The following is a 24,629-nucleotide window of genomic DNA, read 5'->3' on the forward strand; positions in this document are numbered from 1 at the left end:
TCACAGTACCACTTTTGCACTTCCTTCTATCACTAACATATCTGAAAACAATCTTATCCCCCCATTTTATTGAATTTGCTATTTTTTCTTCTATTTAAATTTTCACATTCATGACTACTTTCCCAGCTTCTCTTAAATTTTCCAGATATTGTTGCCTGTCTTCCTCTTTCTTTGATCTCTTGTAATTTCTGAATGCTAACCTTTTCGCCCTTATCTTTTCAGCTACTTCTTTAGAAAACCATAACAGTCATTTTTCCTCTTCCCTTTATTTGAATTCCTAATAAAAAGATTAGTTGTTTTTATATCGTCTTTGAGTTTTCCCCATTGCCCTTCTTCTTCCCCTAGATTTTCCCATCCAGCTAACGACTCCTTGAGGTACTTCCCCATTTGAGAAAGTTAGTTTTCCTGAAGTCTAAGACCCTAGCTTTAGAATGAACCATCATCTTTTGTGTCAGATTTAGCCTTTTAGATAGATAACTTGTCAGTTATCCATCTAAATGGCTTTTGAATATCAACCTCTATAAGTTGATCAAATTTATGATGCTCTGTTTTGGCATATGTAGGCTCAGATGTACAAAAATTACTTTTCCCCATTCTATGCCTATGGAAAATAGCCTTGCATTAGATAAGACCCTATGGGAAAAATGCTGACCCTTAATTTTAGGGAACAGCATGAAAACTAGGCAGATTTAAGCATCATGGGTTTTGCAAATCAGACATTATATTAGACGAAACTTCACTCCACAGTGTGTTTGTGGCGGGTGGAAGAGGAAGGGGTTGAAGGAGCTCGGTTCAGTTTTAAGTATGGGAATTCCTTCAGTTCCAAGCATCCTAATTTGGAAGTAGTTAATATGATTATGAAAGTCAAAATAATAACACTTCAAATTATGAATAACAAAGGTTTATGAGCCAAGCTCTTGCTCCTCACATTTATAGAGGCTTTCCTACTTTGGTGGGGAGGGAAGGAGGAAGTAAGAGATTTACAGACCTTTGTTGGGTCCTTCCATGTACTCATTTGCTTCTTTTTAACTTCCTCATACTTGCTTTATATGCTTATTTATATTTTGTAATTGGGGAGGAGGGGGGGAACTGAATGGATGTTGTAATTTCATCTATGATTGGGGGCTTCTCCTGCTCCAGTTAACGTAGCATTTGATCCCTGGCGGCACTCCAAGTGCTCATCAGACTCATGCTACCACAGCCAAACACACCTCTTGATGAGGGGCACGGTAACTTTTTATTTAAAAGTTATTTGCTTCTTTTCTTTTATTTAAAAGTTATTTGCTTCTTTTCATCCATTCAGTGCTACATTTTATCACTGTGAGCCATCAGGGGTACAGGAGCATTTTGACTGGGTTTGAGGACTTTGGGGTTGTTATAGTGACTCTAGCACTGACTCATTCAGAGATACGTATTCAATGAACAGCTTTGCCAATTGATCCAAGCCAACCCTGACAGGCTGACACAGTTCTGGTTTTTGCCCCAGTGCATCGATGGATTTGTAGTCCTGCCTGTCCTACAGAAACTGGAACTACAATCTAAAACTATGTGCCTTGTTGCCTCTCTCTCCCCCCCCACACACACACAACCTAACCCTGCTGGTAGAAATCCTTCCAAACAATCAGGCCGATTCTGAAAGAAGTGTGGGAGAACGGCCGGTCCGTGTTGAGCGTCCGCTCTCCCAAAGCATGCCCAGCCACCTCTCCTGGGCATGCGATCCCATATTTAAATGAGGGGGTTATGCTAAAAGGAGGCACTAGGGATGATTACGCGCCCCTAGCACCTCCTTGGTCCAGGAGAGGTGGCTTTGTCAGCATGTTCAGAAACCGACACTCAGTTTTACGAGTGTTGGTTTTCCAAACCCGCTGGCAGCCATTGGTTACAAAAAAGGACATCGGTAAAATTGAGCGTCCATTCTCCTAACCGGACCAGCTGGCACATTTTTTTTTATATATAGTTTAAAATTATTTTTTTTTTTAACATTTTTGGTTCTTCCAACTTAATATCATTAGGATATTAAGTCGGATGGTGTATCTTTTCTGTACACTTTTTTGGGCTGCTAATATATTAATGCATGCCCTTGGGCAGACATTAATGTTATGAACCTTCCTGTAGCTGGGCTACGGGAGGCTCCTTACCTCTTCCTGGAGGCCGCTCCAAGCCAGGGCCTTGCCTGCGAACTGTCCAGGATTTGCTCCAGGGCCTGGGAGGCCTCGATGTCCTTGGGGCCTGCCTGAGGCTGCTTGTGTTTGCATGGACTTCCTGGTGTGAGCCACGCCCTTCCCCTAGGGGCTGGCCCACAGCACTTCTCCGTAGTTATAGGGCCAGCTAGGTGTGGGCCTGCCAAACTCCTCCCAGGGAGTCGCAGGTCTGCAGCCCTATAAAAGGTCTTCAACTTCAGTCAGTCTTTGCCTTGCATCATCATGACTTCCCTCTGGAGGCTCTCGCCTGCCAGAGCCTTGTAAGGTCTTCTGTTCTTTGTGGAGCTCCTCGTCTCGTCTGCTTTTATACTTCGTCTTTGTGTCTTGATGTTTTGCCTGAGGTCCCTGACCAAGTCCTGATGTTCCGCCATGATCTTTCTCATCCTATTGTGTCTGCCTGCCAGGATGGTCTTCCCTGCGTCTTCATCTGCAGTGCTCTTGAGCCTTCCGGTACCTGTTAGGCCGGGGGTCCCTCGGATGAGGTTGTGCCCGAGTGGACCAGTCTACAGGTGGACTGTGTGTCCTGTGTCTTCGTTGAGATGCCGTCGCATCAGTCATAGTCCTGTCTATGTGTCAAGGCCTCCGTTTGCCCTCAACCTCAGGCCAGGCCTGCTTCTTCAATGCCGATCAAGCGGCAGGTCCGAAAGGGCTCGGAACAGTCGGAGGACCGTTCCCTTACCAACATCACATGTTGTTGGCTCTGGGAGCTTGCCGGTCTGGCAGAGGGTAAGACCGTGTTCAGCCATGCGGAGCCACCATCAACCCTCGGCTTGGCCCTGAAGGTCTGGGCCAAGGCTGAGGCCCAAGGGCACACTAAACACCCCCGTTCTCAACAATTAATTTCTGAGTGTAAAATGTTCGGATTGGCCGCACATTTTACTTTCGGTATCTCGAGTGTCTAACTAATAGCCTCATCAACATGAATTTTTCCAGGAGGTTTGGCCACATGTTTTCAACGTGCTAAACACCTTACAGTATAAGAGGTAATAGACGCGTGTCAAAAACACTCGGCCAACCGTGTGTTAAATTGGGCACACAGCTGAGCATGCTTTACAGAATGAGGGTAAAATTAGGCAAGTGAACAATACATGTAATTTTCCAGAGATGCACTGGGTCAAAACCAGAATTGCATCAGTCTGTCACGGTACACTCGGGTTGGGTGAGGAGCCTAGCAGAGATGGCATCTTGCTGTTCACAGTCTCTTGGAAGAACCAAGTGAGAGAAACATCTCACAGTCCGTTGTACCGCACATGCGTTTTGTTACAAGGAAAACAGATAAAAAAAGTGCACCTGAAGCAGTGATTGCTGGGGTTCTCTAAATAAAATAGAACAATTCAGTATATCCAGAAGAGGGTACACAGTTCAAAATGGAAAGAAGAACAATATGCGTATATGCATACCACAAACTGTTTAGCTTTATTTCACATAACTTCCTTACCACCCGATTAAGGTTTTTGAATAAAACCAAAATGTTGGTTGCAAGAGGCATACATCTGATTTCTTTCTGCTTGTTCGTTAAACTTTAAATGGTATGCTGAGTTCTGGATTAAGGTCTTTGCAGGATAATGGGGCAATGTTTAGTAAGACTTCCACCTAAAATCATCCTTTAATGTCTTAGGAGGTCCTACTATACTCTGTGAGGCCCATCACAGTCATTTGTTGCAGATTATACAATATACATTCCAAAAATGTGGCCAGCACGTGTGTTTTCTGTTTTGTTTCCCCTAAAATTGTCATTTAAATACAAGCTTCCAACATTTCTCCAAGCCTTCTTTTCCTGTAATTTTAAGAGAAACAGAGGAATCTTGGTGGGGAGAACTATCAACTTTGCCACTTTGATTAAAAAAAAAAAAAAAAATTATCCTCTTCCCTTGCCCTACAACTAGTTGATGCATTTTTTAAAGAATGATTGGTTACTATAGCCATCTGTGCAAGAGACATTCTTAACAAAATAAGAGAGCTTGTAGTATCAATTAACGGAGCAGACCACCATTGTGATCTTCACTTGGAACGACGGTATATAAAATGGCTAAATAAATAAATAAATGATTAGCCAACTGTCTCAAAAGGATGTCTAACAAAATGTTTGTAGCTCCTCATACTCTTTTTTTTTTTATTATTATTATTATTATTATTATGAAATTATATCTTCATCTCCCTTTTATTTCATAGTACCTTCAACCAAATGGTTGGCACTTACCAGGAACTACAGAATTACCTTAGGAAGTATGTGTACCAGCTGGCACTCAGTGACCATGATCGCAGGACTGCTGGGTAGGTAGAATGGCAAATAGCCACCCGCTAATCTTTTAACACCATTGCAGAAGAGTCCATTTAAACAGTAAAAAAAAGTGTCCAAAATTGTATCATAACACAGTTGCCTGTACAGCCTGTATTACTGTCGCATTATATAAAAGCAAAGTATATTTGTGATCAGCAAATATACTGAATAATGTAATGTTAACAATGGCAAAAACAGAGCACACAAAAGAATTAAAAACAACTAAAGTATTTACAGGGTCATTTATCAAATCAGGTTAGGACCTTATCGCAGGTGTTAGGGCCCTAACCCCCACGATAATGCCATAACGCATGCAATAAATAACGCATCGTAAGATGCATATGCCATATTTGTACAATGTACTCTCAACCTAGTTTGATGTACTCTCTACCTAGCTGCTATCAAGGTAGGTCAAGAGAACAATGTAAAAATCTCATCTTTGTGTACCTGTCATCACTCTAAATCACATCAAATCATCACTGATGTGTACTGTGCTGTTCATACCTCTGACTGTGCATGCAAAACTGCCCCCCAAAACCTAGGCCACCACTAAAACCTCATCCCGAGATACTAGTTGCCTCTCTTATAATGGTATAAATAGTTTACTTGAGAACCTTATAAAGAATCTGAGTCTCTCTCTCTCTCTCTCTCTCTCCTTGAAAAATTACCCTAACCACACCTTTTTTTATCGCAGGCGCTATTATTGCTATATTTATAGCAAAATGATAAATCTAGGTCTTAGTTAATATACCTTGGATTTGCAGTAGCAGAATTTAAGACTGCATGGAATAAGCACAGAAGGTCTCTAGCCACAGAGAAATGCAGGAAAGCATAAAATCACCTGGGGTCTATGGCATGCAATAGGAAGTTAACTGGGCAGACTAGCCCTACGGTCCTTATCTACCATCATAGCCTGTTTCCATGGCAGTATAAGAACTCATGTTGAACTCAAAAACTTGTGCACTGAAATATGCATCACAGTAAACATTTAGGGGTTAATTTTCAAAGAGCCCATCTAAATTAGGTGGGAAAAAACGCATGTAAGTTACACCAATTTTCAAAGTGAATTTGCCTGCACATAATTACACCTGCCTCCATGTATGTGGAAACATTTTTCGGTAATTATTACATGCATAATTTGAAAATTTCAATTCATCCCCAGGAGCACCTCTACTCACTCAGTCCTGGAAAACTTACACATGAACAGGACATACACATACAAGTTTGCTTGCATATTGGCCAGACACTTTTGTAAAAGGCCATTTCGGCAGAAAAAGCACTGTTTTACTCTTGGTAATAATAAATAGTAAATTAAAAATCATCAAATAAAAATAATAAATGATAAAAAAAAATTTAAAAAATGACAATAACAATACAAAAACTTTTAATATACAAGTTAAAAGTGTGATGCACAATTGAAATATATCATTAAAATATACAACCTATATATCATTAAAATGCACATCCCGACATGGTCATGTTTTGGCAACCATGCCTGAATCAGGGATAAATTATATTGAAACTACAGATATTATATGGGTTTGGGATAGCTGGTACACCTGTGGAATAAAAAACTCACACTATAAGCTCTTGAACTACATACTGATAATCTAGACATCTCATTAGCCACTGTATCTATCTCAAAAGTCATGAAACCAGAGTGTGTGGATGGTAGTGCATGAATAACTAGTGTAATTCGGCTGTGAATCTGGTATTGATCATCAGAAAACTGATATGCAGTAGTCCATAAAGCATAAAAGACATTTAAAAAAAAAAACTTCTTAAAAACCAAATCATCCTGAATCACAAAAAACTATCTTAAAAAGCAAAACATAAGTAAATGTAACACGAGGTTATATTAAAAATGTAACTAAATATATACAAAAAACAAACATATTGAGAAGCAAAAAGGTCATACCAAGGAAGCACAGCAGGATCAATCAGACACTGCTTCAAGGCTAGCCTGCAGGTCTCATCTGTATTATAAACACGATGCTTCTGTGGTGATATACCATAAAACAAAGGGAGACATGAAAAAACCCCTTATATCAAAACCAAATATAAAAAGAGACGGCCAACGTATGGCTCACCTTTTGGCATCATTTTGGGGTAATTTGCCTCTTTTTTTAGAATTTATTTACCCTTGGTAATGATTTTGAAAATGATGCTGTTAGGGAGCACTAATCAAACTGCCCGCCTCGGTGCAAACTGCGCAGGTAGTTTTGCCTCGGTTACTGCCCAGGAAAAAGAGATTTGCCCACAGGGATCTGCATTTGCTTTCTCTGTGGGTACTTTTTCAGGTCAAAAGAAAATCCAGCAAGATGCAGATTGCTGAGTGGGGAAACGCCTTACAAACAGCACCGGGTATAATTGTGCTCGCTGGCAACAGCGCATGGAATTGTACCCACACAGAGGTGGGGTAAGTTTCAAAAAAGCCCATTTCCACAGGTTAAATATTGATTAACCCACGGAGGTGGCTTTGAAAACCGCTCTCTTAAGTTCTCCGAGGGCAATATTAAGAAAAGTGGGGAAAGGACAATTTTTCTGGCTAAGGTTAAGCTGGTAGATTGTTAGGGATGTTAAGCGGCAAAAATCATCCCTCGGAATATACTCGCCTGAGTTTATCCAGGTGATGTTGCCTGGATAGCTTTCAAACCTAACTGGCTGTGTTTGAATATACCCGGTGAGATCTAAGGTTAGTTGTGTACCCGGATAACTTTAACCTTAATCGAATATATGGAAATACATCCGGTTAAGTGACAGAAAGGAGGAAAAACAACCCTTGTGGGCCTGCATGACCGAGCTGTCACTCTCCACCCTACTAAGATACAGAAACTAATATGGGCCATGGAGCCGAAACCCCTCCTCTTTCCCCTCCCCCCTCATGCCCTCCAAATGACTTTAAATGTTAAGGGCCTGTTTGGCCTGCGGAGCATCCCCATCTCCCCCCTCCTCCACCCCAAATTCTGAAATTATCTGTGCCTTCTGGGCCCCCTCCTAAAGCCCATCTGGCAACCCCCAAAACCTCCAGGGTGGCAGCAGCATTTTGGGCCTGCAGCATTCCTGGTGGCTACTGGCCCTTCTTTCAGAGTGTATTACAGGGATCACTTTAAGCCTGCCCTGAGGCTCACCCAGACATAGCCCAGTAACTTGTCTGGCTAAGCATACTTTGCCCCTGAACGCCTCTGGAATGCTTCCAATTTTATCTGGTTAATGAGTTAGCCGGATATCATTTATACGCTATGGGCCAGATTTTAAAATCTACGCCCGATTTTATAACATGCGAGTGCAGCCTCACGCATGTTATAAAATCCAGGGTCAGCGCACGCAAGGGGGTACACAATTGTGCAACTTGTGTGCACCAAGCCGCGCAGCCTTCTTCCGTTCCCTCCGAGGCCGCTCCGAAATCAGAGCGACCTCGGAGGAAACTTTCCTTCCGCCCCCCCCCACCACCTTCCCCTCCTTTCCCATACCTAAACCGCCCCCCAGCCCTACCTAAACCCTCCCCCCTTACCTTTAATTTTTAAGTTGCGCCTGCCTCCAGGCAGGCGTAGGTTGCGCACGCCGGCGACGGCCGGCCCACGATCCCAGACACAGCGGCAAATGGCCACTGTGCCTGGAGGCTCTGGCCCCGCCCCTGGCCCACCCATTCCCCGCCCATTTTTTCAAGCCCCGGGACATATGCACATCCCGGGGCTTGCGCGCATCGCCGAGTCTATGCAAAATAGGCTCAGCGCACGCAGGGGCAGGTTTTCGGGGTTACGCGTGTAACTTACACACATAACCCTTTGAAAATCTACCCCTTATAGCGGATAGATATTTAAACTTCTGGCTTGAGTTTGCCTGACTAACTCAAATGTTATCATGACAAAGCCCTTTGAATATGGACCTACTGTATATTTTTCCAACCAAAATGCAGGTTGTCAAACTAATATGTACTAAGGAAGGAAAAACCCTGTAAAAAAAAGTACATTTGGGGAGTATCACTTTGTCACTTTAAGTTCTAGGCAGTCCTATTTTCAGAAGTCAGCTATAGACACTATAAGTTATTTGAATCAGGACCAAAACTGAACTTTCTGTTATAGACTTTGTCAGTTAATAGAAACAATCAGTGATATGGGTTCCCTGTTATACGGAGCCTAGGGGTGTGCAGGAGCATTTTCTGTGTTTCATTTTACTTCGTTTTGTTTCATTTGTGAGGGTGATTTTTGTGTGTGTTTGTGTGTGTGGGGGGGGGGGGGGGTTTCACTGCGTTTCATTTTGTTATTTAATGTGTGCTATTTTACAGTAACACACACTAAAACCTAATCCTAGCCGCCATTTTTAAATAGCCCCCCCTCCCAAGCATTTCTTCCACCCCCACAGGCTCCCCTGGACTCTCTCCCGTGTGAGCCCCCCACAGGCTCCCCCAGCCTCCCCCCTTAACATACATTTAAGCCAGGTACTTGCCCTCCCCCCACAGCAGAAGCAATCCGTAGACTCTCCTACCCCGCCGGTGCAGTAATTTGTCATGACTCCAGCCTTTTAGACATTTTTTCATACAGCAGAATAGTGCTGGAGGTCCCTAGTCAATGTCATAAACTTGACCTGGATTTTTATCTTGGAATAATTTGACGGTTACCCTGGTCCCTTATTCTGGTTTGGGTAGGCCGCGAGGATAACATTCCTCCACATGCTTTTTCTGTTTGTCCTCATCATTGCCTGATTTCGGATCGGTCTTCAGATCTTTTATGTTTTCTGGATGTTGATAAGGTAGAACAGGCTGGTGATTGTCTGATTTCCATGTAGAACTAGTGATTATCTCAAGCAGTTGAGGTACAGGATCCCTTAAAACATTTTTCTACCTAAAACCATGAGGAAACCAGCTCCCTGGTCTTCCCCAGAATTAAAAGGGTTCCAGGTAGGAAAACATTGTTTGCAGAGATCGTGGATCAAATCACAACAGGATGAAGATGGAAAGGCTTATAATGCTGCTTTATGGTTTTATGATATTTAAATAAAGGAAGCTAAAACGTCTTTCTTTACAGTTAAGATTGCAGCAGCAAATAGCTAGTCTAAAGAGCTTTTTGCAGTGATTATGTCTTTCACAAACAATCACAAGCCAGAGGATACATTCCAGCTCGCCGTGAATTGCGAGGTGTTTGAGCTCATTTCACGGAAAAAAGTACAAAAGACTGGGTACTCTATTGTTAAAGTTAGTATTTCAGTGGATATGACTTCTCATGTCAAGGAACTGACCCGTGAGGTAAAAAGATATTGACCGAGCCTGTTCCCAAAGCCAAGAGCACAACTTATCTTACTGAGAAATTTTTAACTATATTTTTCCATTGACTGTGGAGGAGGTGGAAATTATCTTTAATCAGACAAGGGCTACAGCCTGCTTATTTGATCCTTGCCCAAAATGGCATCTTAAAAAGGTCAAGTCCTCTATTTTGAATTGACTTTATTCTATTGTCAGCACTTCATTAAGGGAAAAGGTTTTAAATGAGGAACCCCTACGAGAGGCACACAAAATAAATCCACAGGCTGCGGGATTTCTTTTCTACCTTAGCATTGGTGATTGGGTTCAAAATGATGGCTGGGTAAGATGTTGGATTGGACCAGGCTCAGCGAAAAGTGGTGTGTGCCTTTCTCTTTAGGATAAGAAAAAACTCCCTTGCCCCCTTTGTGACCATCTAATTGCATCCCCAAAGTGAGGCTTCAAAAATACTTTTCAGACCGTCTTAAGGATACCTCTTGTTTACTGAACCCACAACCTTGGATTCACAGAAGGAATGTCCCACAACAGCTTTAAGGTTCCGGCTTATGCACCTTATTTTATTTTCTGGAGGTACCAGCAGTAATGAGTCACAGGAGCCTAACTGCAGAAAAACTAACAGACAGCTTTTGGTAAACAGATTCCAAATCTTTCTATCAGTCACACCAGTAGAGCTCCAGCAGCTCTGCCAAAACACAAGAGAAAATAAACACCTCCAGCATGAACCCAAGATAAACCCGATGTTACTGACTAGTAGCCCTGAGTCTATCAGCAAAGGATTCTTCCTGGCAGGAAATTAGGATGAGTTAGGATATAGGAAGGGGATGGATCATTCCCTGAGGACTGGTCAGCCCAGCTTGCATAAAAGAAGGCAGAGCAGGAAAGCTGTATAACAGTTTTGGAAGAGAAGACGTGCTGTTTGGTTTCTGTTTGCCTGCCCCCAGTATCAGGTCTCGTGGTTTGGATCAGCTGGATAGTACACTACCTGTCTGGTTGGGTTCTCTCTAGTTTTGAGGTTTTGTCCTAGTGAGTTTCGAGATTGGAGTTGACTTTTCTTATTTCAAATGCACATCCCTAGTCATTATTAGCGACAGACCCAAACCAATTATCTCTATGAATTATAGTGTCTTGTGATTGCTGGATACTTGGTGCATATTTTCTGTTGTGTAAATAATTGTATGTTAATGTCTGAATTAGAAAGTGATTTAGCACATGCACCATACATGATTTGTGAATGGTAGGGGAGGTGCTGGGGTCTAATATAGTTGCAACTTTCAGCCAAGAGTTAGAAAAGGGCTTGACAAATCCTGGATGCCAGGTCACCAGGGGGCCTAGAAATTACACTGTGGTCCTGGCATTTTCCTACCCCAAATGTCTTTATTTCTTGCAGCTGCAGCTGCTGCCGTGCCGTCTTCCTCCTCTCCCAGTTCTTTTCCAATCAGACACTGCGCAGCTGTCAGTGGTTTGAGCCATGCAATACCCGAACTCCCATGCTGGTCTCACAGGTTTCCAATATAAGAACACAAGAAGTGCCAGGCTAGGTCAGACCATGGACCATCAAGCCCAGAATCCTGTCTCCAACAGTGGCCAGTCCAGTCACAAGTACCCAGCAGATCCCCAATAGTTGATCTATTTCTTGTATCTCACTCCAAGGGCTAAGCACCGGCTTTCCCAAATCTACCTGGCTAATAACCATTTATGGACCTTTCCTTCAGGAACTTGTCCAATCCTCTTTTGAACCCCACTATGTTAGTTGCCTTGACCACATCCTCTGGCAACAGATTCCAAAGCTTGATTGTACACTGAGTCAAAAATTATTTCCTATGATTTGTTTTAATTCTGCCAGTTGCTAGTTTCATGAAGTGTTCCCTACTCCTAGAGTTATTTGAATGGGTAAATAACAATCCATGTTTACCTTTCCACCTCACTCATTATTTCTAAGTCTCAATTATTTGAGTCAGAAAGAACAGCATGAGCGTTTGGGCACCTGCGCACCTCAAATTCACTGAACCGCTGTCACTATTTTATGGGGTAGATTTTCAAAACCTACACGCGCGCTTCCATGACTGCGTGCTACCCAGCGCGCACTAATGGATGCGCGATTTTATAATGCCAGGTCGGCGCGCGCGCAAGGGGGGGTGTCTACTTTTGCAATTACGCACGGCGATGCATCGGGGCCTTCTCCAGTTCCCTCTCAGACCATTCCAATTAAGGAGTGGACTGGGAGGGAACTTCCCAACCCCCTAGCCTGCCCTCCCTTCATTATAAGGAACTGGTACAGGTGATATTCCAACACTGGCAGAAGACAAAACAGAAACATGAGTGTGCTGGATGCTAAAAGTTTCAATAACGGTGACTTACTGCAGGTGACTGGGGCTACCTTACTAACTTTTCAGCCACTTCTTTAGAAAACCACAGTGGCCTCTTTTTCTTCTTATCTTAATTTACTTTTTTAACAAAAAGGTTTAATTTCCTTTCAGTATCGCCTTTGAGTTTTGCCCAGTGGTCTTCTACATTCTTAGCTTAGCTCATCCATTTAATGCCTTCTTGAGGTACTCTCCAGCTTAAGAAACTTAAAGTTTTCCTGAAGTCTAGGATTCTCGCCTTTAAATGAACCCTTCAGCATGTGCTCTAATACTGAACCACACCATCTCATGCTCATCACTGGATCCTAGGTGATTCCCTGTTATAACATCAGAAGCACTCTTCCCCATTTGTAAACACCAGGTCTAGTATGGCCCTTCCACCACAAACACACATATTGGTTCTGACGAAGGGGACACTGTCCTTGAAAGTGCATGCCTCAATAAATTGGTTAATCAGTAAGGTGCCACCTGACTCCTGTCATTTTTTGTTACATATTGGTTCTGTTATCAGTTGCCTGGTACAGTTCTTCCTGCAGACAATCTAAGACCTTCCCGCTTCCAGATGATATCACAGCTGGGATGTCCTTAGCAATTTTATGAATATCTTCAATTAAATCTCTATCCATTTCTTCTGCCTGTGAAGAAGGTCTCTATGTTATAACAATATAAATAGATGTTCCAATCCCTTTTTCCAGTTTAACCCACAATACCTCCTTCTTACCTTGTAGGCCTTGCAGTTTTGTTGCATTAATATTATTTTATATATATGAAGTACCACTCCCCCTCTCTTTCTTCCTACCCTATCCTTTCTAAATAGATTATAGACTGGCATAACTATATCCCAGCCATGGTTCTCTATATACCATGTCTCTGTGTTAATATTTGTGATAGTTGTGGGTGGATCCTTGGGCCAGTGGCAGATGACCACACCCACGGGGGAAGATCCCGAGAGGGACCACCGGTCAGGCTCAGAGTTGGGAGACAGACACACACTAGTTATTTTATTAAACTGTTTTAGAGAACCACCAGAGGTGGCAGTAGTGAGCTGGAAGAGCCCGGCTGGGCTGTAGTCCCTCAGGCACTGGAACAGCGATCCCAGGATGGCTGAGCTGTAGAGAAACTGAGATAGTGAGTAGGCAGAGTATGCATAGTTCAGGAACAGAACCTTGATGGTAACACTCACACAATAGTCTTTTGGAACAGCCCCGGAGCTGGAATGAAGCAGGCCCTCGAGGAGCGAGTACCTGGTTTCAGGGAAAGCTCTGAGAGAGAGATGGTAACTCATTGGTGTTGTAGGCAGCGGTGACTTCCTGGCAGAAGTTATATTCGGTAGCAGGTCCGAGAACGTGGGCCCTCGAGGAGCGAGTACCGGTTCCAGACTGCAACCTGAAAAGCAAGAGAGAGAGTGAGGCCCCCGAGGAGCAGGTACCCCTGGTAAAGTCCGAGGAGGCAGAGTAGCAAGGTAAGCGGAGAGTGAATCCCATCCACAGCGATACCTGGAGGCAGCTAGGTAGGAAACCCTTTGCTATCTCGATTAGCTAGCAAAACAAGAGACCTTAAATATCTGGCGATGATGACATCATCTCAGGGGGGTGCCCCTGAGGTTCGCGCCACAGCTGGTACTTGAGTTGGGGCCGCACCACGCGCATGCCCTTAGGCCTCAGGAGAATATGGCGGAAGGCAGCGTCTAGCCGGTCCGGGGATGCTGGAGGAGGTCGGCAAAATGACCCCGCGGCAGCCAAACTTCCATCAACCAAAGAGGGAGTCGCCAAAGAGGTAAGGTGGGCGGAGTGGAGATGTTGGGCAGCGACGGTCACAACAGTACCCCCCATCAAACGGCGATCTCTTCGGGTACCAGGCTTGGGTTTAGAAGGATGCGCGATGTGGAACTGACGAAGCATCTCTTTGTCCAGGATATTGGTCTGAGGCTCCCAAGAGTTTTCTTCGGGGTCAAAACCTTCCCATGATAGAAGGTATTCAAAAGTATTGCTTCTCTTTTGAACATCCAGAATCTCTTCGACTTTGGACTCTAAGCCGTCTTCTGCATTGATGACAGGTGGGTCATGAGATTTGGAAGTAAATTTGCTGAGTATGAGCGGTTTCAGAAGTTAACCGTGGAAAGCATTATGGATGTTGAGACCAGGTGGTAGTTTCAGACGGTAGGTGACTTTGCCAATACGTTGAAGGACTGGGAATGGTCCCACGTAGCGAGGAGCAAACCGAGAGGAGGGTAGTTTAAGTCTGAGGTGCTTGGTTGATAACCAGACCTTGTCTCCTGGCTTGAAGACTGGAGCTTGTGAATGGTGCGCATCGTATTACTTCTTAGCATGGTCACTCGCTTTGATTAGCATATCCTTTGTCTGAACCCACAGATTATGGATATCATCAGCAGTGGATTGAGCTGCTGGGGACGTCACTGAGTGGAAGTGGCGGTGTTGGAGAACGTTCAAAAAACACTTCAAAAGGTGACAATCCAGTAGATGATGCTGGATGAGAGTTGATGGCGAATCCAGCCCATGGAAGCAGTTCAGCCCAGTTATTCTGTCAGGACGTGACATAAGCTCGAATAAACTGCTTCATTATTCGATTCATCCATTCCATCTGGCCATTCGACTGCGGATGATAGGCTGAGGTGTATTCTAGAGAGATGTCAAACAATTTGCACAAGGCCCTCCAGAATCGTGCAGCGAATTGGGACCCACGGTCAGATACGATGTGAGAAGGTAGTCCGTGGAGGTGGAATATGTGCTTTATGAAGAGCTTTGCAAGCTCCAAGGCTGAAGGTATGCCAGGGAGCACCATGAAGTGTGCCATCTTGCTAAATCGATCCACTGTCACCCAGATGGTATTCAATCCTCCGGAAGTAGTTAAATCGACTACAAAATCAGTAGCGATGTGCGACCAGGGCCATTCCGGAACTGGCAGTGGTTGCATCTGACCCCATGGTTGTCCAGAAGTGGGTTTGTTCTTAGCACAATTGGTGCAGGATGCCACGTAGGAATAGGTATCCTTTTTAATGGTAGGCCACCAATACAGCTTCTATATCTTGAGCAGGGTATGACCTTGGCCAGGATTGCCAGCCAGCTTGAAATCGTGTGTCCAAAAGAGCACTTTCTTCCTGAGTCTTTTAGGAACAATAGTTTTACCAGCGGGTACAGACTGAGTGGATGCCAAGAGGATCTTCTTCAGGTCAATTATGTGTCATGGCTCATCAGGCACATCCTCTGAATGAAAGGAGCGTGACAGAGCGTCTGCTCTGGTGTTTCTATCTCCAGGGCGGTACTTCAACACAAAATCAAAACGATTAAAAAATAAGGACCATCTGGCCTGTCTGTAATTCAGACGTTGTGCGTGGCAGAGATACTCTAGATTTTTATAATCCGCCATTCCTCGAATGCAAGCTTTATTGCCAAGAGCTTTTTATCGCCGATCCCATAGGTTTTCTCGGCTGGAGAAAATCTTCGTGAGAAGAAAGAACAGGGACGTAAGGCTTTTGAGTCTCCTGTTTGGCTCAACACAGCCCCTACACCCATATCTGAAGCATCAATTTCAACGATAAAGGGCTTGTTTGGGTCTGGATGCCGCAAGCACGGTTCTGTGGAGAAGGCAGTCTTCAATTTCTTGAATGCGGAAATGGCCTCCGCTGATCATTTTGAAGCGTTGGCACCCTTTCGGGTCATCGCAGTCAAGGGTACGGTTAAAGAAGAATATTTATTTATTTATTTTTAACTTTTATATACCGACATTCCTGTATAGCATACAAATCACACCGGTTTACAATGAAACAATAACATCGCATGAGAGTGTTCCATAGAACAGATAACCATGCGTGAACTTTGAACAAAAAAACCTCGCAAATGTGCGTAACGTTGAAAATAAGAGGGAGACGTTGAAAATAAAATAAGGGAAAAACAAGTAACTAGATAGGATGTGGGCTTGAAGTAATCTGTAGAGCTATGCGATTTTACTCAAAATGGGTTGATGGATATTTAGTCCAAACTTGAAAACATGAAAACTTGAAATAATTAGTAAACACAATAAAGCTAGTTGATGAGCTGGGGGAGAAATATCATTCTGGCAGAAGAGTGTAGAAAAAACTTCCAAGGCATGGCAAAGGATCATAAATAGAAGTACGTATCTGAAGGTGATCTGAGACTTAGGACAGGGACTGGAGTCCCGCACTAGGGAACTTGACGTACAATGGAGCATTACACTCATAGTAGAGGTTCGATTGAAATTAGATGATAGGTAGGAAACAGTGACATAAGACATTAGGTAGGATCGATTGAAAGTAGATCCTGGGTAGGAGCATAGATGGTCACGAGGTAAAGGCATGCTAGCGTGAATTGGTCGTGTTAACGAGCGATTATGAACTGGTGTCCTCAGTCTGGAAACGCTGCTCTAAAAAGCCACGTTTTGAGGTTTTTTTTTTAAAGATATCGGGCAGTGGTCTTGATGGAGATCTGATGGGAGGGCGTTCCATTGAGGCGGGCCTGCTGTAGATAGGGCTCGTTTCCTTAGGGTTGTTTTTGCTGGAGGGGCGTATAAAGCGCCTTGATGGGCTTTTCTGATCAGTCTGACGGAAGTGTGAGGACGAAGATGGATGGTAAGATCAATATGGGAGAGATTGTGTAAGGTTTTATGAATTATGGTAAGGACTTTGTAAAGAATCCTGAATTTGATGGGAAGCCAGTGGAGGTTGTAGAGGATGGGAGTGATGTGATCTCTTTTTTTTGTGTTCGTCAGAATCCTGGCCGCAGAGTTCTGTAATATCTGTAGGGGCTTGATGGTGTTTGCATGAAGGCCAAGAAGCAGAGAGTTGCAGTAGTCAATTTTAGAGAAAATGATTGATTGCAGTACCAAACGGAAGTCATGAAAATGAAGGAGGTGTGTCAGCTTTTTTAGGACTTGCAGTTTGAAGAAGCATTCCTCAGTGGTGGTGTTAACAAATTTTTTGAGGTTAAGCTGGTTGTCCAGGAGCACGCCCAGATCTCTCACATAAGGCGAGTGATTGAGGTTAGCGGAAGGAGAGGAAGGACCGTTAATGAGAGGGATGTTGTCTTCCTGAGAGATAATGAGGAATTCGGTCTTGTTAGTATAGAATAGAATAGTTAGTATAGTTAGTATAGAATAGAATAGTTCTTTATAAAGCTTCGATAATAGTTGGTGAACCCCAGGAATCTCCTTAAAACCTTCAGGGTGATGGTTTGGGACCAATTCTTGATACTTTCAAGTTTGTGAGGGTCCATTTGGAAGCCTTCTTTTCACACGATGTAGCCTAGAAAAGGCACTGAATGTTTGTGAAATTCACACTTAGAGAGTTTGGCGTACAGCTGGTGTTCGCAAAAACGGTGGAGTACTTGCTTGACATCTGCAATGTGGGTGTCCAAATCCTGGGAGAAGATTAGTATGTCGTCCAGGTAGACCATAACATTCTTGTACAGCAGGTCCCGCAAGATGTCGTTCATCATATTTTGGAAAATGGCGGGTGCATTGCACAACCCGAACGGCATTACTAGATACTCGAAGTGGCCATCTCGCGTGTTGAAGGCTGTTTTCAATTCATCGCTGCTCCAAATGCGAATGAGGTTGTAGGTCCCTTTCAGGTCAAGCTTTGAAAATATCTTGGCCCCTTGCAGCTGGTCAAATAGCTCCGAAATTAACGGCAAGGGGTAACGGTCTTTGATCGTGATTTCATTTAGACCTCGGTAATCGATACATGGACGTAAGGTACCGTCTTTCTTCCCCACAAAGAAAAAGCCTGTGCCGGCTGGCGACTTTGATGGTCGAATAAAGCCCTTCTGGAGATTTTCTTCAATGTATTCCGACATTGCTTTATTCTCAATGGCTGAGAGAGGGTACACCCATCCTTTCGGTGGCTCAGCATTGGGCTTCAGTCTTATGGCACAGTCATAGGGCCTATGTGGAGGAAGAATATCAGCTGCTTCTTTGGAAAATACATCCCCGAAGGAAGCATATTGGGGCGGCAGTCCTGGCATCACTGGAGTTGTAGGCATGCAAATGATAGGCGAGATTTCCTTAAGGCACCTCCCGTGACATTCTGGGCCCCAGTGGGAGAGATCCAAGGATGCCCAGTCAAATTGGGGTTGGTGCACTGGCAACCAGGGTAACCCCAAGACGATAGGGTGCATGGCCCTTTCCAATATAAAGAAGGAGAGCGATTCCATATGGAGAGCTCCGGTGCGGAGAGTAACTGGTACGGTTTGGCAAGTCACGTTGCCCGGTAAGGGCTCTCCATGAATGGAGGATAACAGTAGTGGATCTTTCAACTTGATGAGGGGAATCCTCAAGTATTCCACTAGACGTCTGAGAATGAAGTTGCCTCCTGCCCCTGAATCCACCAGGGCAGGAGTCTGAACCGTGACTGGTCCGTAGGTCATGGAGACTGGGAGAGAGAGTGGAGGAGAGGGCGTAGTGAAGCCTAAGAACTGTCCTCCTGCAGGACTTAGACCCGTCCATTTTCCGGACGAATAGAGCATGTAGAGACGTCGTGGCCGGACTGACCACAGTACATGCAAAGGCTGCGCCTCTTCCGAAATCTTCTCTCTTTGGAAGTCAAACGTCCATAACCAAGTTGCATCGGTTCATCTTCATCAGCAGCAGGGATTACTGGAACCATCCGAGGTGCAGGTACAGCACTAGGTTGTTTCAACCCAGGTAACACCTTAGGCCGGAATTCCTTCATCTTGTCCCGGAGCCGGTGATCAATCCAAGTGGCCAAGGCTACTAATTCATCCAGCGAGTCAGGTGTTTCGTGAGCAGCCAGCTCGTACTTTAAATGGTTATCCAGGCCTCTCAAGAACAGAATCTTGAGACATTTGGGGTCCCAGCAGAGTTCTGCTGCAAGAGTTTTGAACTCTATGGCAAATTCAGCCAATGATCTGTTGCCTTGCTTCAATTCAACCAAAGCAGAACAAGCCACAGCAGTTTGGGCAGGGTCATCGAAAATGAATTTAAATAAGTCCATAAATCCTTCTAAGTCCTGCAAAATGGGGTCCTTGCATTCCCACAAGGTAGATGCCCAAGACAAGGCCCTACCATCCAAGTAGGAAAGGATGTAGGTAGTCTTGGAGAGAGCCGTAGGAAATAAAGATGGCTGTAAGGTAAAATGCATGCAGCACTGGTTTAAAAAGCCCCAGGTCTTCTGGATTTCTCCTGAAAAATGGATTGGAGCCGCCAGTGGTACAGCAGTCTTTAAAGTTACCTCCTGTAACTGACCTTCATGGATGGAAGCTGTGCCTTGAAGCTTCTATGTGTGTAGCTGATGGAACGCTGAAGTAAGTTTCTCCAAGGTGTCTTGCTGCTGCGAAATGTGCAGGGCCAGGCCCGGTATGGCCTGCAAGGCATTGAGTTGTGCTGGATCCATGGAGTTAGCAATCTGTTATTATTTGTGAGAGTTGTGGGTGGATCCTTGGGCCGGTGGCAGATGACCACGACCACGGGGGAAGATCCCGAGAGGGACCACCGGTCAGGCTCAGAGTTGGGAGACAGACACACACTAGTTCTTTTATTAAACTGTTTTAGAGAACCACCAGAGATGGCAGTAGTGAGCTGGAAGAGCCCGGCTGGGCTGTTGTCCCTCAGGCACTGGAACAGCGATCCCTGAAGGCTGAGCTGTAGAGAAACTGAGATAGTGAGTAGGCAGAGTATGCATAGTTCAGGAACAGAACCTTGATGGTAACACTCACACAATAGTCTCTTGGAACAGCCCCGGAGCTGGAATGAAGTAGGCCCTTGAGGAGCGAGTACCTGGTTCCAGGGAAAGCTCTGAGAGAGAGATGGTAACTCACTGGTGTTGTAGGCAGCGGTGACTTCTGGCAGAAGTTATATTCGGTAGCAGGTCCGGGAACGTGGGCCCTCGAGGAGCGAGTACCGGTTCCAGACTGTGACCTGAAAAGCAAGAGAGAGAGCGAGGCCCCCGAGGAGCGGGTACCCCTGGTAAAGTCCGAGGAGGCAGAGTAGCAAGGTAAGCGGAGAGCGAATCCCATCCGCAGCGATACCTGGAGGCAGCTAGGTAGGAAACCCTTTGCTAACTCGATTAGCTAGCAAAACAAGAGACCTTAAATATCTGGTGATGATGATGTCATCTCAGGGGGACACCCCTGAGGTTCACGCCACAGCTGGTACTTGAGTCGGGGCTGCGCTGCGCGCGCGCCCTTAGGCCTCAGGAGAACGTGGCGGAAGGCAGCGTCTGGTCCGGGGACGCCGGAGGAGGTCGGCAAAATGACGCCGCGGCAGCCAAACGTCCATCAACCAAAGAGGGAGTCGCCAAAGAGGTAAGGTGGGCGGAGTGGAGACCTCGGGCAACGACAGTCACAACACTCTGTGACCGCCATTATATCCAGTTCAGCCTCCTCCATGATCACTTCTAGATCTGGGACTTTATTTCTCATATTATGAGCATTAATGTACATAGCTTTCCAGATATTGCCCTTTTTCCCATTTAAACTTTTACTTACCTGAGTACTTTTACTTACCTTAGAACTTTATCCACCCATTTCCAATGATCCTAATTTAAAACCCCTCCCATTAGGAAGATGCTGCACCTATTACCTATTAATTGACAGGTGTCGTCCCCCCCGCTCACCTCGTCCTTGGAACATCATCCCATGGTCCAGGAAGCTGAAATGCTCTCATCAACACCATCTATGCAGCCATTCATTCATCTCCAGAATGCAATATTCCCTGCCAGGCTCTTTATTCTTGACTGGGGCAAGGAATGAGGAGAGCATTATCACTGCACCTATCTGCTTTGCCTTCTTTTATAGAGGCATGAAGATACTTTTGAAATAGTAAGTGTGGTATCTAGCACTATCTTTTCACAGCAACAGGGATGAGAAACACCAGACAGTAATCAGAAGTCTTCATTCTTGGAAATCTCTTCATAATGTCTTGGATCTTGGCACTTAGTAGACAGCACATGTCAAGGGACAACATTCTTGTCAACAGATGGATGCCTCCATCTCCCTCAGAAGCGAATCACCAACTACTATTATCCTTCACTTCCGGGGTGCAGTGGTTGCTGAGCCTGTGGCTTTGGGGTTTATGAATTCCGGTTCCTCCTTTTCCTGAGATGGTTTCTCCCTTTTGCTTCCTCTTTCTGGAATGTTTTCTCCTCCTCAACTTCCATGGCTGTTTACTTGTTTTTTAGCACAAGGTAATTTGGAGTCAGATATAAGATCTAGTGGTTGTGATAATCTGGCTACAGCTGTCATCTTGTGATCCAGTTTCACCTTCCTCTCTACTTGAGTTTTCCATCTTTGACACCTCAATAAGCATTTCATTGATGTAGTCCTCATTATCCCTTGCTGCCTGCTCTCTGTTCCATTACCTGTTTTCTGAGGGAATGGACCTGCAAACATCTTTCATGCATCCGTTTGGACAGGGGTAGATTTAGTAACAGTGGTGACATCTTTAGTGATATGATGTTTTCTGGTCATCCTTCTACTATTAGAAGCTTTTGGTATCTGTTGAAAGAAATGAGAAAATCCTTAACTATCCTGCAGATAAAATAAGCTAGTTTCTTTCCTGTGGAATCTATCCTCCACCCCTATCCTCAGAATCCCAGTTTGCAGTCCTGTTTGCTTGCTCATATGTTGCTTTAAAGTATAGAGAGTGGTTTAACATTCTTTAAGACTACAATATGTATTGGGGCAGATTTTAAAAGGGTTACGCGCGTGCCGAGCCTATTTTGCATAGGCCCGGCGACATGCGCAAAGCCCCGGGATGCAAGTATGTCCCAGGGCTTTGTGAAAGGGGGCATGGTGGGGGCGGGACCGAGGCCTCTGGCACAGCAGCCGTGCCGGGGATCGCGCGCCGTAATTTACAAAATAAAGGTAGGAGGGGATTTAGGTAGAGCTGGGGGGTGGGTTAGATAGGGGAAGGGAGGGGAAAGTGAGGGGGGGGGGGGCTGAGGGAACAGGGAAAGCCATCGGGGCTTTTGTTAACCATGATTCGTTTTATATTTAATTTATTAAGGCGAGACCCCTAATTCATTCTTTATTATGCACAATTACTTCCCCAGCCCCCTAAATGGGCTGGGGAAGTAATTGTGAGTGATGGTTTATTTTATACTTAGTTGTCTACAGCATTAGTTAATTTTTATTATGTAAATTTTCTCCCTGCCCCCCCGATTGGGCAGTAGTTTATAAATGTATGTTTGAGGTGGTGGGGGGGGGGGAGGGGGGGTAGATGGGATGGAAAAACCAAGAAGAAAACAGCTCTCCCAAACAGGAAAAAAAAATGACTTGAAAGCAGATGATTCAATCAAGCTTCCTTCAGCAAACAACAGTTTAGCAAGTCAGACCGACCTCAGTTTTTATCCAGTGCCAGGTCCTGTAGATTCCAGAGTACATTCAGATGTAAAAGAGAAGAAAGACCCAATATAAATCCAAGATGTTCTTACTAGGCATCCTAAGAAAAATAGTACATTTTCAGTTAAGCTTAGTCTGAGAGATTTAAAAAAACAAGTGCTGGAACATCTCCCCCCCACCCCACCACCACTACCACTACCACACCCCTCCCCCTCCCCCAAGAAGAAGAGAGTAAGAAAGTTCTTCTTCACTCAATGCACAATTAAACTCTGGAATTTGTTGCCAGAGGATGTGGTTAGTGCAGTTAGTGTAGCTGTGTTTAAAAAAGGATTGGATAAGTTCTTGGAGGAGAAGTCCATTACCTGCTATTAAGTTCACTTAGAGAATAGCCACTGCCATTAGCAATGGTAACATGGAATAGACTTAGTTTTTGGGTACTTGCCAGGTTCTTATGGCCTGGATTGGCCACTATTGGAAACAGGATACTGGGCTTGATGGACCCTTGGTCTGACCCAGTATGGCATGTTCTTATGTTCTTAATATCCAATAATTTCTTTTTTCTTATTCTGATTTTCATAAAATGACATTTTCAAATTTGGATGCATGGGATTTTTTTCAATTTCCAGAACTCATGACAGCTCCCTGGGAAAGCAGATTCTATTTGGATCATTAAGGGAGCTTTTGAATAATTCAGAATTAAAAATCTGAAGAAAAGAAGACAAAGGGGAAGCTGGAAAAATGAACTGAGGTGCACAAGGAAGAAAAACAGGCAGGCAAATCTTTAGCAGAGCAAGTTGTGCATCAGATGTGAAAAGAAAGCCTCAGATTAATATGTCTAACTGTTGTTTTATGGCGATGTGAAAAGAATTGCTGAAGCACAGAACTTGCAGTATTGACCCTGGTACAATATTATCAGCTCCAAATGTTCTGCGTAATCTAATATGTTGATAAGCAATGCCATTAGAAATTCAATTCCCATTGAGTTTGTATTTCCTATTCCATAGCAACAGCCCCTATGACTTGCATGTTTATAAAACCTCATGGAGTGCTTTTTCAATCTCAATCAAATTCTGAAAAACTGCATAACAAATGCCTCATTTAATAAAAGGAGATGGAAGTCCATTCAGACAGTAATGATGTGTGCTCTGGCAACCAGGAGCAATACAGCCATGCAATCAAATTAAAATGATTTCCCTTTTCTCAAGGTTTTATGTAATGGATTCATATGCTATCCAGTGAACATGGAAAGAATCAGTTTCTCTAACAATGACATCAAAGCTGTACATTGTGGGCTCCATTGTCAATAGTGTACCACTTGTATATAGGTCAAATTATGCACTTCTTTATTTAGTTGCTCAGATTTGCCCACAAAGAGCATAATTTCTTAATTTAAAAAAGGCCAAAATCAGTCTGGTGGCTTAGTAGCAGTGCTGTGTCCACTGCCATGCAGGGAGCCTACATTTAACTCCTAGGTCAGGTCGTCAGGTCCCCAAGTTGTCTGATGCCTGGGAATACCAGGAAAGCTTTCATAGCCCCTGTATATCAGGGAGAGCCAGTCATCATCATCATGCAATGGTGACACCTACTGGCAAGGCCTATGATTGCAGGGTTCTGGAAGGTGCCCTAGTGCATTGCCTTGCCAAGAACTGGGCTGCAATGTCTGGGCTGAGCTGGGGGGAAGGAAAGAACAGAAAACTCCATGGGTAGTTGCAAATGAAGGCTCATTATACCAGGATCCCAACCTCACTTCCAATTAAGCCAGCAGCTAAAAGGAAGAAGAGAAAACCACTGAGCAATAAAATAAAAAGCTAAAACAAGTATACAGCATCAATCTTGTATGCCAGGAATAAGGGGGGCTTTGACAGCTCTCACACACAGTGGGCCTGGTCTTGCACACCTAACTAGATTCATGTACCTGTAATGGGAAAGCTTCTGGAATGTGAGCAAAAGTGGAAAACAGGAAATGCACATTTCCCAGCCTTGCCTAGCAACAATAAAATTAATTAGCACACACCATAACACTCCTTGATAACATTTCAGATATGATTAAGGGGAAAAAAATGTAATTAAAACCAAAATCCTTTTAAGACCAGCCGGGTGGGTTCAGTGGCAGGGCTGTGTGCCATCATGCTGATGGTCCCAAGTTCCACTCCTGGGTCATGCCCGGTCCGGGCTAGGAATACTGAAGAG

At 44.3% G+C, this 24,629-nt stretch overlaps 1 protein-coding gene across 1 annotated transcript in view; it reads left to right on the top strand.

Moving 5' to 3' along the window:
- Window positions 1-24,629, top strand: part of LOC115095435 (cGMP-dependent protein kinase 2-like) — a 169,411-nt gene that overhangs the window by 93,513 nt on the left and 51,269 nt on the right. Inside the window, 1 exon segment of the mRNA XM_029609064.1 lies at window positions 4,374-4,475. Coding sequence (XP_029464924.1) covers window positions 4,374-4,475 — 102 coding nt within the window.

The sequence above is a fragment of the Rhinatrema bivittatum genome, chromosome 7, assembly GCF_901001135.1.
Source record: "Rhinatrema bivittatum chromosome 7, aRhiBiv1.1, whole genome shotgun sequence".
NCBI lineage: Eukaryota > Metazoa > Chordata > Amphibia > Gymnophiona > Rhinatrematidae > Rhinatrema > Rhinatrema bivittatum.